We start from the raw sequence: 14,990 nt of genomic DNA, 5'->3' as shown, positions 1-14,990 counted from the left end.
TAAGTTCCTATCAACATCTGTCGCAACCAAAGGAGAACCCAAGACAGAGGAATGTTATGAGCTATCCATCTAGAAACTACTCCTTATTGGTTCTTAGTTGAGGATTCCTGATTAGACTTGTGTGCCATGCTAATTAGTGATGTCATTAGTGTTATTTAGTAGTGTTTATACACTTTGTGTCAAGTGTAATTATGTTGCAATCAATTGACGGGTTGATTCTCATTGATGTGTTAAAAACCAATGTGATTGACATCTTGAGTTTAATGATGGAATACTACAAGGGTACTAGGTGAGGTGTTATCCGAATGAGGAATGGAGGCAATGGGAGGACCTCAATTAAGGTGTTGTGTGGAGCTTATATTTTGGCCATGTTTTAATTTTGGTTATTTAGTTTTTCTATGTGCCTATTTTAACTTTTTGACTTTTAGTTGGGCACGTCGAATATATGCAATGTGATATGTATCACGAGTATTTTTGTGTGTGAAAGAAGCATTAAGAATTGTGCTAGAACCTGGCTAGAACACTAAGGGCTTTGGATATAATCCATATCTAATTTCGGTACACCATACTAGCTACATGGCCCTATTTTTGCCAATTTGATTTAAGTACCCTAGTTGGGAAGGGAAGATTACACTGAATTCGTATGTTGTGCTTTTGCAATATTGAATCAAAGTTATTTTCATGGTTCTTGTCTTGTTATGAAATTTTAATCCCCACTTTCAAGGTTATCAATGTGATATGCCACACTATTTATTAATCATTTTGAAGAGCCATGTAATGGATTTTGTCCTAGAATGACAAATCATAGTTGCACGCTTGGTGATTACATGCATGCCAAATCTTTAAGTAGTTATTTTTATCATTTGCATCTATTTGCCAGATAAGTGTAGAGCTAATTATGCATGTATCTACATTGTTCTTATTGGACATTCTTGCTAGACATTGTGTCTATTTTATAATGTAATCCCTTCCTAGTACTAGCATAGAAGTGTGATTGGTGTCACATAGAAGTGTGATTGGTGTCACATAGCTAAATCGTAGCCTACGAGAGCCTATGAGCTATAGCTGGTAAAGGACAAAGAGAACCATTATGTACGTGGCACTGCTAAAACATTGTCCTATAATGGCTCATAGGTTGGGTTCACTCTATCTTTTACTTGGCTATGTTAAAACACTCGCAGTTCTATGACAATAATGGAATGGGATTTATTTATATAGTGGGAGGCACACACACACACACACTATAGAAGGCACTACAAAAGAACAATAGAGGTACATACTGATGAACTTTTCTTTGTTATGGTGAAGAAGAGCCTCGATGAGAGAGATCATGCAAGTGTTCCGAGTTAATGTCACCTTGGGGGGGAAGTTGTTACTTCTTTAGTTTTCCTTTAACTCCCAATTTATAAAAACAATGAACATTGCAAGCTTCTCATGACTCGTATTCTTAGCTTAATGAGGAATGGAGACTTTTTTTCTCCTTTACTCTTTGTTTTCTATGTGGCATACTCATATGCTTTTTGTGGTAGGCCATGTTTGTTGCCTTGCATGTGAGTAGCAAAATCATAGCCAAAGGCTCCATTATGGGGACTTACAATCAATGCCATGCTACAATTGAGATGGGTTTTCATTATTTTTGGTCTTGTTGTCCGCCAAAATTTTTTGGAGATGTGTCTCTTCTTGGTCTAAGATTGATGCCCATTTTCTTGGACACATTGATCACTCAACACAACGTGAGTTTGGACCGTGCATCCATGGTCTTGTTTGCCATGCTTAAATGTTTTTTATTTTATAGGAATAAGTGAGTCTTCCATGATCTCCTCCACTCTTCTCACCTCTATTTGTGGGTGTAGGCGCTTTATGCTCTAGTCTTTTGCTCATTTTGTTATTGGACTTCTCCTTGCTCTTGTTGCAATGGCTAAGCTCATGGTATTCTTCAACTCTCCCATGTTGGGCGATCTATGGAAATTTTCTGACACATGTAAAATCTTTTTTATACTAGAGTTGGTACTGAATGTACATGCCATTACTTTTCCACCATGGGAGTAGGTAGAGGATTTGTACATGTTGTTTGTTTTTCGAGCCGGGGTCAGAGACGAGCACGCTCGTTTCTGAGACTCGAGCAGAGAAACGCTTTTGTCATTAGCTTTGTCGTCTCGATAGGATTTGTACATGCTCTTTCAATCTTAACCTGGTGCATATAGTTTGCCAATTTCTAAAGACATTCTATTTAATAATTTCTAAAATCCCAGATTTTTTTTAAAGTTGCATATAGTGTGCCAATTTCTAAAGACATTCTATTTAATAATTTCTAAAATTGAATATTTTTTTAAAAGCCTACACTAAGTGACTCCAGTGAGTTCTCTTTGTGCTCTTCTTTGCTTGCGTGTAGTGCAATAGAGGCGATGGCAGACGAGGATGAGACCGCAGGGCCGGAGCTCGAGGATTACGAGGAGAGCGAGCCCGTGGAGACCATCATCAACCGTATCGAGCTCAAGTCGCGCCAGGTCGAGTGGCTCCTCAGATCGTGAGTAGCACACGAAACCCAAAAACAAACCGCACCTTCTCCATTGGCTGATTGAGTTTGTTTGGATCCTCTGAAAAACTCGGAATATAACATTTATGTATGCATCTACTCATAACTCTGTGTGTGCGCCCGCGTGCGCGTGTGTTGAGTGTCAGAACATCAGTTCAAGATCCTGATTTTAAGTCCCATTCCTTGCACTTCCTGTCATATGGATCATATGTGATCGATGGCTTGGCGATGATGTTAAAAAGAAGCCACTTCACTTTCTCTCTCTACCCACACATCCACATCTTCATCCCCATCCTCACCTTCATACCTTATAAATATACACAGAATCCCCGGACAATAAATGCATGCGTCATCATGCTAAGGCTACTGTGGTTTAGGAGAGGATTCAGCTCATGTTGTGAGTCGTGATGTACAAAGGAATGAAGGAGACTGTGAGTGCACAACAGGCAGCAGCTGCTGCCCACGAAACTAACACAATTAGGTCTACTTTTTGAAGGTCTATATTTAAAACCTCTTTACAAAGTCTTTTAAGAGCAACAGATTAAGCCTGAGGAGGAGCGATAAGTAGAGGACTTGCTACTATTAGGTAGGAGATGACTACATAAGGTTTCTTTTCTGGAGCTTAGTATTCATAACAGATCAAGCACAATTCTTTGTAATTTGAAAGCTTTATTTAATTCAGCAATACACAGTAGATTGGGTAGAGATAATCCAGTCTTTCATTGTTATCTCTCATACTCTTTCCCCCACCCCTCTTCCTCCTCTCTCTGTGTATTCTTGGTTTGGTGTTTCAAATAGTCAAAAGAACCACCCTTTTGCATATTCACTCTCAGAGACATTGGTATCATAGTACGTTTCTCTTGTGACCTGTCAAAAGTACCAAAGAAAGTCAAGATAGCCAATTTTCAGCCCGTGTAGGGATCAGCTTGCAAATTTCTTGTTTCCCCTGATTCCAATTTCCATCAATGCCGGCCATGTCTTGGATGTGCTGAATGATGATTCAGCCAATGGAATATCGACATGAGATGAGGATGTAGATGATGAAAGAAAATAAATTTCAAGTTGTACAGAAACCTTAGGTAAGAGAATGTAGGCTATTAATGGCGTGCAGGCGAGTTTGTAAGTGATTGAACCCTTGAGCATGAGGTCTTGTGTTCAATGCCAACGTGATGCAGCTAATATACACCTTCACATGTGAGTGTTGTCTTCCGCAGGGGCAGGACTCTAAGCTCCCCTGAACCCTCAAAATAGGGGTCGAAGCTCGGAGAGGGGCAGCGATTTCGATGCTCCCTTGAACCCTCAAAATAGGGGTCGAAGCTTGGAGAGGGGCAGCGATTTCGATTGATGAACAGGATCCTAATTTTGGAAAAAAGAAGAGAATGTATGGCTGGAGCAGAACAGGCTGCCTCTGAAGAGATTTGGGCAGAGCAAGCCACAAGTGAGAAGAGAGCTCAAAAAGAACACTATGCAATGTTTAATAGATGGATTTGATGTGAGCAAGCCTAGTTTGAAAGTTTCATACAATTTTGAGCAATAAGGTTTTCAATGAGGGGTCGAAACCCCAGAGGTGGTGTCACTCAACGGAGGGAGGGTATAAGTTTTCTAGGTGTTTGGACCATTCATTGAAGAGGAGAAGATGCCACTTAAACGGCAACAAAAATTCAGAGGCGGGTGTTGTTGACATGCCACATGCATCAACCTTAAATGCATGTGCCATGTCTAGTGGGGCATTGTACAAGGTAGTCTAGGAGAGATGCAGACCATTGTGAGCTCTATTTATAAGCGACAAGGCCATGGAGTGTACAAACATATAGGAATGCACTAGGGTGGGTAGGTGCGTGGCCAATCATGTGCTCCTGGCCACCATGTGGTACATCACTTCTTGTTGGGCATTCTCTAGAGCTTGCTTGGGTGAGGTACAGCGGCTGATTTGGTGGGCTGAGTTGATGGAGGCCGACCGGCTTGGGCCATGGTGGCCTGGAGAGATTATTCAGCCACGGACATGTGGAGGATTGGGCATCATAGACCCAGGAGTGCAGAGTAGAACCCGGCCCCTGTTGGGCAAGTTGGTTGTTAGAGGCTTGCTACCTGGTGGGGAGCCATGGGAGGCTTTTCTGATGGATTGGATCTCGGCCCTTGGACTCCTTGTACATGATGAATCTTCATGGAGGCCAATCCCGAGGCTTGAGCACCGCCTTCGAGGACAGATTCGCAGCTAGGTTTGATGAGAGCTTGGGGCCACCTCAAGCCAGCCCTCCAGTAGCTCCCCTTGGCCTCGGATGAGGAGAGAGCCTGCCAGCCGCCGATCTGGAACTGCTGCTTCAGGATGCCCAGCGGTCACCCTTTGGGTGTGTGTTCACACATAGCTTGGGGCCCCCTCAGTTCTGGCCCAGTCCGGTCTCTTGGTGAGTGGACTAGCTTCAGGCGGCTTCCTCAGGAGGCTCAGGATAGACGCCTCACGGAGATTAGAGGTACAGAGCAGATAGTCCTCGCCATTGACTCGGTAATCCCTCCTGACTGGCAGACCCAAATACAGGACCTGTCACGTGCATGCCCGTGCCATGGCTAATCTCAAGCATGAACAGTTTTAATCCCTCATTAATCACAGATAGGATAGCAATTAGGACAGCATGCAGGTCATCATCAAGTGTCATCCTCAGCATCATCAGTATCAGCACCATAGCATCATCATCATCATCATCATCAGCAGCAGCAGCACATCAACATCATCATCTTCAGCAGCATAACCAGCATGGGAAGGGGCATGGGAACCTGTCGGCAGCAGCAGCAGCAGCCAGCACAGGGACCTGTGCAGCCAGTCGACAGCAGTCTTGTGAAGGCCAGCAGAAAAGGGGCAAAAAGCGCAGCATTTAAGTCAAGTAAACATCATGTTTTTTCGTCGTGTAGCTGGCCGACAGCAGTCCTTCTGGCCGGCCAGCTCCCCACGCATATATATATATATATATATATATATATATATATATATATATATATATATATATAAGCATCAAACCATAATTCAGTCATTATCAAGTCATTCCATCAAGTCCGTCATTCAACCATCAAGCCTAGACGTCAGTAGCAGTTATGTAGGGGCCAGAGGTCACCCCTTTCGGGGCTGACCAAGGGCTCAGTCATGTACAAGCATTAAAGAAACCTTTTTGTACCATATGAAATACAAGAAAACCTTGACACCAATCTCTCTCTTCTTCTCTCTCCTCTGTCTTTATCATGTGTTAATGAGCATCTTGTTCTTAATTAGGCTTAGGGTTGTGGATGAGTATAGCAAAGGCTTCTGTGCATGCAACATTGGTATCAGAGCATTCAGGCTCACCCATAGCAATCGTAGTCCCAAGGAAGGTGCACAAATCCAGCATAAGAAAGCAGTAGGGTAGCAGATGGAGTGGTCTGCAACAACATGCGAAGCTAGAGGAAGCATTCCCTGAGGGTATGTAAGCATAACTAGTACATCATTAAGCTCTCATATCAGTTCCAAAGGCCAGGCAACTGGCATGATCAATTTTGGCAGGTGACCCACTGTTGTGTTAAGGGTAAGGGATAGCAGGCATGGGGATAGCAGTGGAACAGATGCTCAGTTCTTCAGGAAGACTTGGAAGTCGAGATCATGAGTGGAAGGTGTTCAGACAAAAGTATCATTCAAAGTCAAAGTCGGTTAAAGTAGCAAGTCAATAAGTCAAAGTCAGTAGTGCAGGGAAGAAGGGTGACAGAGTGTCCACCCCGTCATCAAGTTTAGCAGGAGGGAATGTCACGTGCACACCTGTGCCATGGCTAATCTCCAGCATGAACAGTCTTAATCCTTGATTAATCATCAGATATGACAGCATGTAGGTCATCATCAAGTGTCATCCTCAGCATCATCAGTATTAGCAGTAGCTGCAGCATCAGCCATAGCATCATCATCATCATCATCATCACCACATCAACATCATCATCTTCAGCAGCATAACCAGCATGGGAACCTATCGGCAGCAGCATCAGCCGGCATAGGGGAGGGACCTGTGCAGCCAGTCGACAGCAGTCTTGTGAAGGCTAGTAGAAAAGGGGACAAAAAGCGCAGCATTTAAGTCAAGTAAACATCATGTTTTTTTGTCGCGTAGCTGGCCGACCAGCTCCCCACACATATATATAAGCATCAAACCATAATTCAGTCATTATTAAGTCATTCTATTAAGTCGATCATTCAACCATCAAGCCTAGATGTCAGTAGAGGTCACCCCTTTCGGGGCTGACCAAGGGCTCAGCCATGTACAAGCATTAAAGCAACCTTTTTGTACCATATGAAATACAAGAAAACCTTGACACCAATCTTTGTCTTCTTCTCTCTCCTCTGTCTTAATCATGTGTTAATTAGCAGTCTTAATCAAACTTAGGACTGTTGATCAGTACAGCAAAGGCTTTTGTGCATGCAACATTGGTATCAGAGCATTCAGGCTCAAGCCCAGTAAGCGTAGCCCCAAGGAAGGTGCATAGATCCAGCATAAGGATGCAGCAGGGTAGCAGATGGAGTGGTCTGCAAACAAGCGAACCTGGAGGAAGCATTCCTTGAGGGTATGTACGCATAACCAGTACATCATTAAGCTCTCATATCAGTTTCAAAAGCCTAGCAACAGGCACGATCAGTTCCGGGAGGTGACCCACTGCTCTGTCAAGGGCAAGGGATAGCAATGGAACATATGTTCAATTCTTCAGCAAGACTTGGAGGTGGAAGGCATTCAGACAAAAATATCAGTCAAAGTCAAAGTCAGTTAAAATAGCAAGTCAGTAAGTCAAAGTTAGTAGTGCTGGGAGGAAGGGTGACAGAGTGTCCACCCCATCATCAAGTTTAGCAAGAGGGAATGTCATGTGCACGCCTGTGCCATGCCTAATCTCCAGTAGGAGGGGGTGTGAATGGTCCTAAGGGAGCCACCTAACCCTAGGCCACCAGCAAGCCTATTTAAAGGCACATGCCAAAGGCATTTGTATGAAGCATGAAGCATGAAGCCTAGTTGTATTTTAAGAAACTTAAAATACATGAAGCATGAAGCATGAAGCATGAAGCATGAAGCCTAGTTGTATTTTAAAAAGCAAGATTTGTTCTTGTATTTTGGGTCTCTCTCCTCCACATCTTCTTGATCTAGCATAAGCACCACGTTTTCTCAACATGGTATCTAGAGCTTGGCAAGATTAGGTCATTTTTTGTGGTGTAGAATAGGTCAATCTTATCTCCTAGAATAGTGGATTTGAACCCCCTGCCAGTGGAGGCGCTCTAGCATCTTGTGGAGGCCAAATTGTGGTGAGCTTTCAATAGAGAAAGTGTCAAGGACATCATGGCCCTTTGATTCATACCACTAACTAGTGGGTTTCGTCACTCAAAGCTATGCCATTATGACTAGTTCAAACCGGCACAGTTTTCAGCCTGCCTTCGAATCCGTACTGTCATTCCTCCTGTGCGTGGAAGCATAAGCCCCAAGACCTTAGGGATTTTGAAGCCCATGGTCTGAAGGCCCTTCTACTCAAGTCTCAACCCTAATGATCCACCGAGGCGAGTGTTAGAGTCAAAAGACCAGGTTTGGGTCTGTGCATTCCATGGCAGCTTGTATAAAAGCTTTATAAAAGTGTTTTTAAACACTAGTTAGCTTTCATGCTTATCATTAAAGGAGTACTAATCTGTTAAGTGCTCTTGTGAGGGCTTTTTCCATATCGTTGAAGTGGTGGTCATACACCATGAGGTGTTCATAAGCCTCATTGTCATCAAGCAGTCTTAATCCTTGATTAATCATCAGATAGGAAAGCAATTAGGACAGCATGTAGGTCATCATCAAGTGTTATCCTCACCATCATCAGTATCAGGAGTAGCTTCAGCATCAGCCATAGCATCATCATCATCAGCAGCAGCAGCACATCAACATCATCATCTTCAGCAGCATAACCAGCATGGGAACCTGTCGGCAGCAGCAGCAGCCAGCATGGGTACCTGTGCAGCTAGTCGACAGCAATCTTGTGAAGGCCAGTAGAAAAGGGGGCAAAAAGCGCAGCATTTAAGTCAAGTAAACGTCATGTTTTTTTGTCCAGTAGCTGGCCGACCAGCTCCCCACACATATATATAAGCATCAAACCATAATTCAGTCATTATCAAGTCATTCAACCATCAAGCCTAGACGTCAGTAGCAATTATGTAGGGGCCAGAGGTCCACCCCTTTCGGGGCTAACCAAGGGCTCAGTCATGTACAAGCATTAAAGCAACCTTTTTGTACCATATGAAATACAAGAAAACCTTGACACTAATCTCTCTCTTCTTCTCTCTTTTGTGTCTTAATCATGTGTTATTTAGCATCTTGTTCTTAATCAGGCTTAGGGCTGTGGATCAGTACAGCAAAGGCTGCCATGCATGCAACAAGACCCCTCAGCCCCTCTCAGTGGCTGGAAGCTTTCACAGCACGCCATCCCCTTGGTGTTTCTAGGCACAGATGGGGGCCCAACTCTCATTTTTTCAGTTGACTACTGGTTCTCCCAAGACATCTCACCTAGCTTCCTCAAAGACTACTAGAAGTGACCATGGGACAGCTTCTGACCTTTGGCAGGTAGGTCACAGGCCACTTGCAAGCCCTTGGCCGGCCTTCAAGTGCTTGGTTGGCACTGCTTCTCCTGGTTTAAGGCTGGTGTGCACATACACCTATCCCTGTACAAACCTTAATCCTTATTGCTACTCAATGATTCCTCTTAAGCTACCTTGTACATGGCCTGAGTAGTCATGACACATGCATCTGAGGCCTGACGCACACGACAAAAAATCAAAGCAACTAACACAAGTAGGCCTACTTTCTGGACATATATAAATACACCCCTCTATTCTACATACCTCTACTAGTCTTTTGGAGCAGCTTGCCAAGAGAGAGAAGACTAGCAGCAGCAGATTTAGCCTGAACAACATCTGGAGCTCAGATTTCAGCTGTTGGAGAGGACGCTGGAAGGTTTCTTTGATGTGATCACAGTGCTTTTTGTGCTTTGTAAGGATTTCTATTTATGTATGCAAAAAAATGGCAATACTTTTCTTGATAGCTAGGAGGTAAGGTGTTTCATCTTTCTCCTCTTGAAGTAGCAGGATGCTCAGGTTTTGTTTTCCTTCAGAGCACAGTATGCCGAAGCCCTGAAAACCGCCCTTGATGATTCCCCCACAAGAACAAGGGACGAGACATGTAAGGTGAGCACGTGAAACTTTTGAGTAAAAAGAAACCTTTACAGTAGATAAAGTCTGACATTTTCTTGTTTACAGTCAGCCAATTGGGTGGTTGTGCATCGAGTGCTTATGGCATCAAAAGACACAGACGCTCTGCTCGCATCCTTGGAATCAGAATTCTACGACATACTAATGAAGTAAGAAAAAGGTTCTTATGCTTGGAAGTTTGGATAGGAATCAACAAGGTCTAATCTGTGTTTAACAGCAGGTATCTTTACCGGGGCCTGTCGACGGGGGATAGGCCAACATGTGACCAATGCCTTCGACTGCATGAGAAGCTCACAGAGCGAGCAGGCATGGGCTGCATAGTGAGAGCACTTGCTGACAAACGGAACACTGTATAGCTGGCTCAGTTAGCTTCTCAGTCATACACATCATCCTTAGCCATTTCAGTCAGGTGATGCCTTCTTTTTCAAAGAGGAGCAAGTACTTGATCTAGAAGATGAGCGTGAGGTTTGTTATCAAATGTTGTCACTCTCTTCAGAAGATAGGATGCCTTTTCCCATTTGTAACAACATATATTATCTTTTACAACAGTTTTGATTCAATGGCTGGAGGCATTGTTAATGTGTCAATTGTATTTCTTTTTTTGTGATTTTTGTTTGGCCTCTACATGACAGTGTAGGTTAGAAATACATTAGAAGGTAGTAGAAGGTTTTGACTCCTAAAGGGCACAATCCAATTAGAAGCCTATGAAGTGTAGCTTTGGTAACGAATAGGATGGTATGTGCACGGGGGCGTTTTGGGGGAAGGGTTTGTTTGCGTGCACGCTTGCATGTGAGTTTTTTTGGGAGGGGGGTTCAGGGTGCATGTGCAGGTGTGCACACGCATGTATGCAGTGTGCGTAGATGAGCCACAGCTTTTCTCAGCCACCATTAAAGTGATCGTCTTGCTAGATCATGGTGAGTCAGATGCGTGAATTTGTTTGTTTTCGCTGCCAAGCAGGCGGAACCACTACACATTCACTTGAACAAATTAAGGCTAGATTTTTCTCCAACGTTCCTACCGTAAGGACAATCTTGGTATAAAAATGCCACTGTTCCAAGAGTAGAAGCATGTTCATGTAGCAACGAGTACTCTTCATGTATTTTCTTGTCATGCTGCATTGATTTCAAGGCTGCAGCTTGCAGATGAGCCATAAGACTAAAAATTGAATACTCTTCCATGGAGATCTGATGTTCACTGTTGTCATTTGTAATAATTGTTCATGACCAATAGTGTTTATGAATCTCCCCATACTAGGCTTCAGTTCACATAGGCATGTCCGTAAGAGTGATTGCAGGGAACTAAAATATCTTTACAAATGGATAATTTGCAAGTGCATGTGGCAAAATAAAATGTGCCAATGTCTCTTCCCCTTTACTCCTCGGCACATGATGAGATGCTCATTCAAGGAGTCGGAGGGGAACACTTTCCTATTTCCCAATTGGTGTGCCAAGGTTGCCCATTGGCCTCCTTCCTCTTCCTCTTTATCATGGAGACCATCAGCACTTTTTTGCGCTTGCATGACACATGGCTTCACAGACTTAGTCTACCTATCCACACCCTAGAGGAATTCTTGGATGCATAGTTCGCAGATGATACCGTAGCCTACCTTTTTGCTTTGGAAGGAAATCTCTAGCACTTTGTCGTGGCAATTGAGGTGCCTCTGGTGGACGCATCAATTCACACAAGTCGTATGGTTTTTAGGTGAGACCCTCCCTCGCTTTGACTTGGTGACCAGTTAGCACCCTCCAATGGAATGCCCAAAGATGCCACAACTAGGTATCTTGGATGCCAAGTGGACATTTACATCCCTAGAAGAGCTTGAAGAGCCAGCTCAATCTCATCGTTGGAGAATGGCAAGTCCAAGAATCTATGTATAGATTGGGCGACACAATGGCCTATGCGATCATGCCCTCTTGTGACCTTGGACTAGAAGCAATGAGGGTGGGCCAACCTAAAGAAGATGGCAGTAGAAGTCTGCAACGATTGCACAAACCCACAAGGGATCCAATGCCATCAATCCATCTAGGTGATGGAGATGGTGAATTCCCATCTTTGGGGTAATGTGGCTCAGCAAGGTTAAAAGATCTCCGTTCACCCTGACCCTAGCTTGGAAATCAAGGACGTCGATGCATGGTATCGGTACTCCACTCTCTAGGTCTCAATGACCTCAAGAGTGGTATAGATGCCCTCCATCTATGCACTCATCCAGGTGCTATCTTGAGTTTGCTCCTAGGGGTGCGAAAAGGAAGCAGGGCCATATATCCTCTTTAGCTCCCAGATGTGGGTGCGCTAGCTCGTTCATCGCATCCTCACTCCATTGTCACATCGAACTTGAGAGAGAGAGAGAGACACACACACGAGTGAACAATGTCAACAATGTATTGGAGTAGCCAAGAGGTACAACGGCTTGGTTCTAGCCAGGGTGCAATAGATGATGGATGATATCTAACGAATGAGTAATGGGCTACCTTTATATAGGTTTAGAGCACGACTTCCTAGATGAACATGACCACCAAGAAAGGTGACTTATCCAACTATTAAGCAAGCCCTTGTTCCTACACCACATATGATATGCACATTTCTACACCCCTTGTTCCTACACCACATATGATATGCAAGTACATTAAGGTTGAAGGCATGCATAAATGAAAGGATGGCACATGTTTTAGTTGATAGCAAGAGCACACATAGATTCATTAACACAAAATCCATATGTAATCTCAAATTACTGCCCATAGCTTTACTCTCATGGCATGAAGTTCAAGTAGCCACCAACAAGGCAAAAATGGATTGCACATTGGTATGCAAGGATGTAAGTTTGGTACTCACCAAGGATTACACTTGTTTGCAAGGCTGATTTGCTTGTCTTGGATATGGGTTCCATTGACATCGTGTTGGGATTTTATAGCAAGGATATATGAGTTTCACGCATGGAAATGATGAGACTAGATTGATCGGAACTCATGTGCCAAGTATCAAGATGAGAAATACAACACAACTCAAGAGAGAGCTAAATTAAATGGGATGCATATATGTATTACAGCTTTGCAACAAGGAAGAGAACAATGAGAAAAAGTGTGGAGTCATACATAAAGGTATGAAAGAATTATTAAGGGAGTATAAAGACATGTTCTAAATTCCAAAGTGCTTGCCGCCAAAATGAGAGGTGAATCATGGGATAGAGATTGAGCCGCATACCAAGTCCGTCAACAAACCAGCTTATAGGTTGTCAAAAGGAAAAAACAATGAAGTAGAAAAGCAAGTGCAAGAGCTCATGGACATGGGATGGATTATTCCTAGGTTAATCACCTTTTACATTACCTCTACTCTTGGTCAAGCAGAAAGACGACACTTTTTGCATGTGTGTGTGGACTATAGGAATTTAAATAAGTCAACAATCAAGAAAAGATTCTCTATTCCAAGGATTGGCAACTTGCTTGATGAGCTAAAGGATGTATGTTTCTTCTCCAAGATTAATTTGGGATTGATGTATTACCAATTGATAATCAAAGAGGGCGATGAGTACAAGACACCTTTTCGAACCAAGAGAAGTCTCTACCACTACTTGGTTATGCCATTGGGTTGTGAAATGTACCAACCATGTTTTAAGCCTTAATGAACAAAGTGCTTGGAGGATGTTAGAAGAGATGCACTCTTCATTATTGAGGCACATCAAGATGTTTAAGACCTTTGAGAAGGTGTAAAAGAATTTTATTGAAATGGAATGTGGAAAGATGTGTATGCTTTTGTGACAATTCGCTTACCTTGCCAACAAAATAAGAATCTGACACAGAAGCCCATAGTTTTCAACCTTTACCCATTCCCAAGGGCAAATGGACGCACATTTCTATGGATTTCATCACAGGGCTACCTCACAAAAGGAGGGGATCGGATAGCATATACATGGTTGTGGACTACTTGACAAAAGTAACACATTTCATTCCTTCCAAGGTTAAATTTTCAGCATGTATGGCTGCAAAGAAATTTGTGGATCATGTGTTCAAGTTGCATAGTGTACCACGACAAGTTGTTAGTGACCAAGATATGAAGTTTGAGAGTACATTTTGAAGGACATTGTATAAGATCATGGGAATTTTTTTGACACTTGCCACCGCCTACAATCCCGAAATCAATAGACAATCCGAGAGGGTGAACAAGTGAGTGGATACTTACTTGAGGTATTATTGTCACAAGATACACAATGTTTGGAATGAGTGGTAATCGCTTATCGAGTTTTCTTATAATAATATGCATCATAAGAGCATTGGCATGTCACCTTTTGAGGCACTCTATGAGTACAAAGTGAATATACCAATGATAGTTCAAAAGCAAGAGGTGAATCCTAATGCAAAAGAGGAGATGGAAAAGTTGAATGCACTCTTACAACAATACAAAGTTAATATAAAGCAAGCTCAAGAATGGATGAGACACTATGCAAATGCTTATAAGAGACCATTAGAGTTCAAGGACGGAGATTGAGTCTTCTTGAGATTTCCCAAGACTAGATATGGTGCTCTTAAGGACAACACAAACACCAAGTTAGCTCATAGATACTATGGACTGTTCAAGGTTTTGCAACGTATTGGTGAAGTTGCTTATCAATCGACACTTTCATCAACCACAAGAATTCATGATGTGTTTCAAGTATCACATCTTAAAGCAAGAATTTCCTAAGGAAGAAGCTTCTTGGCAACCCACATCTACACTGGAAGAGTTTGATGGATTATATGCATTTGAGGGATCCAACAAGATTTAATAACAATGAATTAGCTTGCTATAAATTCACTACAAACAATCCTAACCCTTGGGTTTTGAAAGCATAGTGCTTGGAAGTTACACGAGTCTCTCATGCCATTAAGAGGTAGATGTTATAGCTTGTTTTAAAAGCTTTGGGTATAGTTTACAACCAACATACATGACATGAGTATGAGCAAGATGTTGACATGAGCCCTTAGTGAGATATTCCATCCATGTGAATTATAAGTGCACACATCTATGGTTTTGAGAATGAAACATCTTAGGTGGGAATGGTTTATAACAAAGCTTAAAAGGTCTCATGTGAGTTGGACCCAAGTGTTGAGATATCGAGCTCAACTAGTGCTATAATGGACATTGATGACCCACCTAGATGATAGCTTCCGCACTTATGTCACTAGTACAATTGGTGCGATTATGGTTGATATGCCCAGTGGATGACAGACCGTGCGACAGCCACTTTGGAGTACTAGA

The 14,990-nt window shown here is 42.8% G+C and overlaps 1 protein-coding gene across 2 annotated transcripts; it reads left to right on the top strand.

Moving 5' to 3' along the window:
* Window positions 1-2,354: 2,354 nt before the first annotated feature.
* CRK (ARP2/3 complex 16 kDa subunit (p16-Arc)) lies at window positions 2,355-10,348 on the top strand. 2 transcript variants are annotated; one of them, XM_086806157.1, is made up of 4 exons: window positions 2,355-2,527; window positions 9,665-9,737; window positions 9,810-9,910; window positions 9,979-10,348. In XM_086806157.1, the coding sequence occupies exons 1-4, from the start codon at window positions 2,406-2,408 to the stop codon at window positions 10,115-10,117; spliced, it is 435 nt and encodes a 144-aa protein (XP_086662283.1). In that variant the 5' UTR covers window positions 2,355-2,405; the 3' UTR covers window positions 10,118-10,348. The 2 variants fall into 2 exon arrangements, with proteins under 2 accessions (XP_086662283.1, XP_086662284.1); XM_086806158.1 differs by having other exon boundaries at window positions 2,357-2,527; window positions 9,982-10,348.
* Window positions 10,349-14,990: the final 4,642 nt, after the last annotated feature.

This window comes from Cibotium barometz, chromosome 12, assembly GCF_041138505.1.
Source record: "Cibotium barometz isolate CiBa-2024 chromosome 12, ASM4113850v1, whole genome shotgun sequence".
In the NCBI taxonomy this organism is placed as follows: Eukaryota; Viridiplantae; Streptophyta; class Polypodiopsida; order Cyatheales; family Cibotiaceae; genus Cibotium; species Cibotium barometz.
The sequence above is the reverse complement of the archived record's forward strand: the minus strand, read 5'-3'. Positions and strand labels throughout refer to the sequence as shown.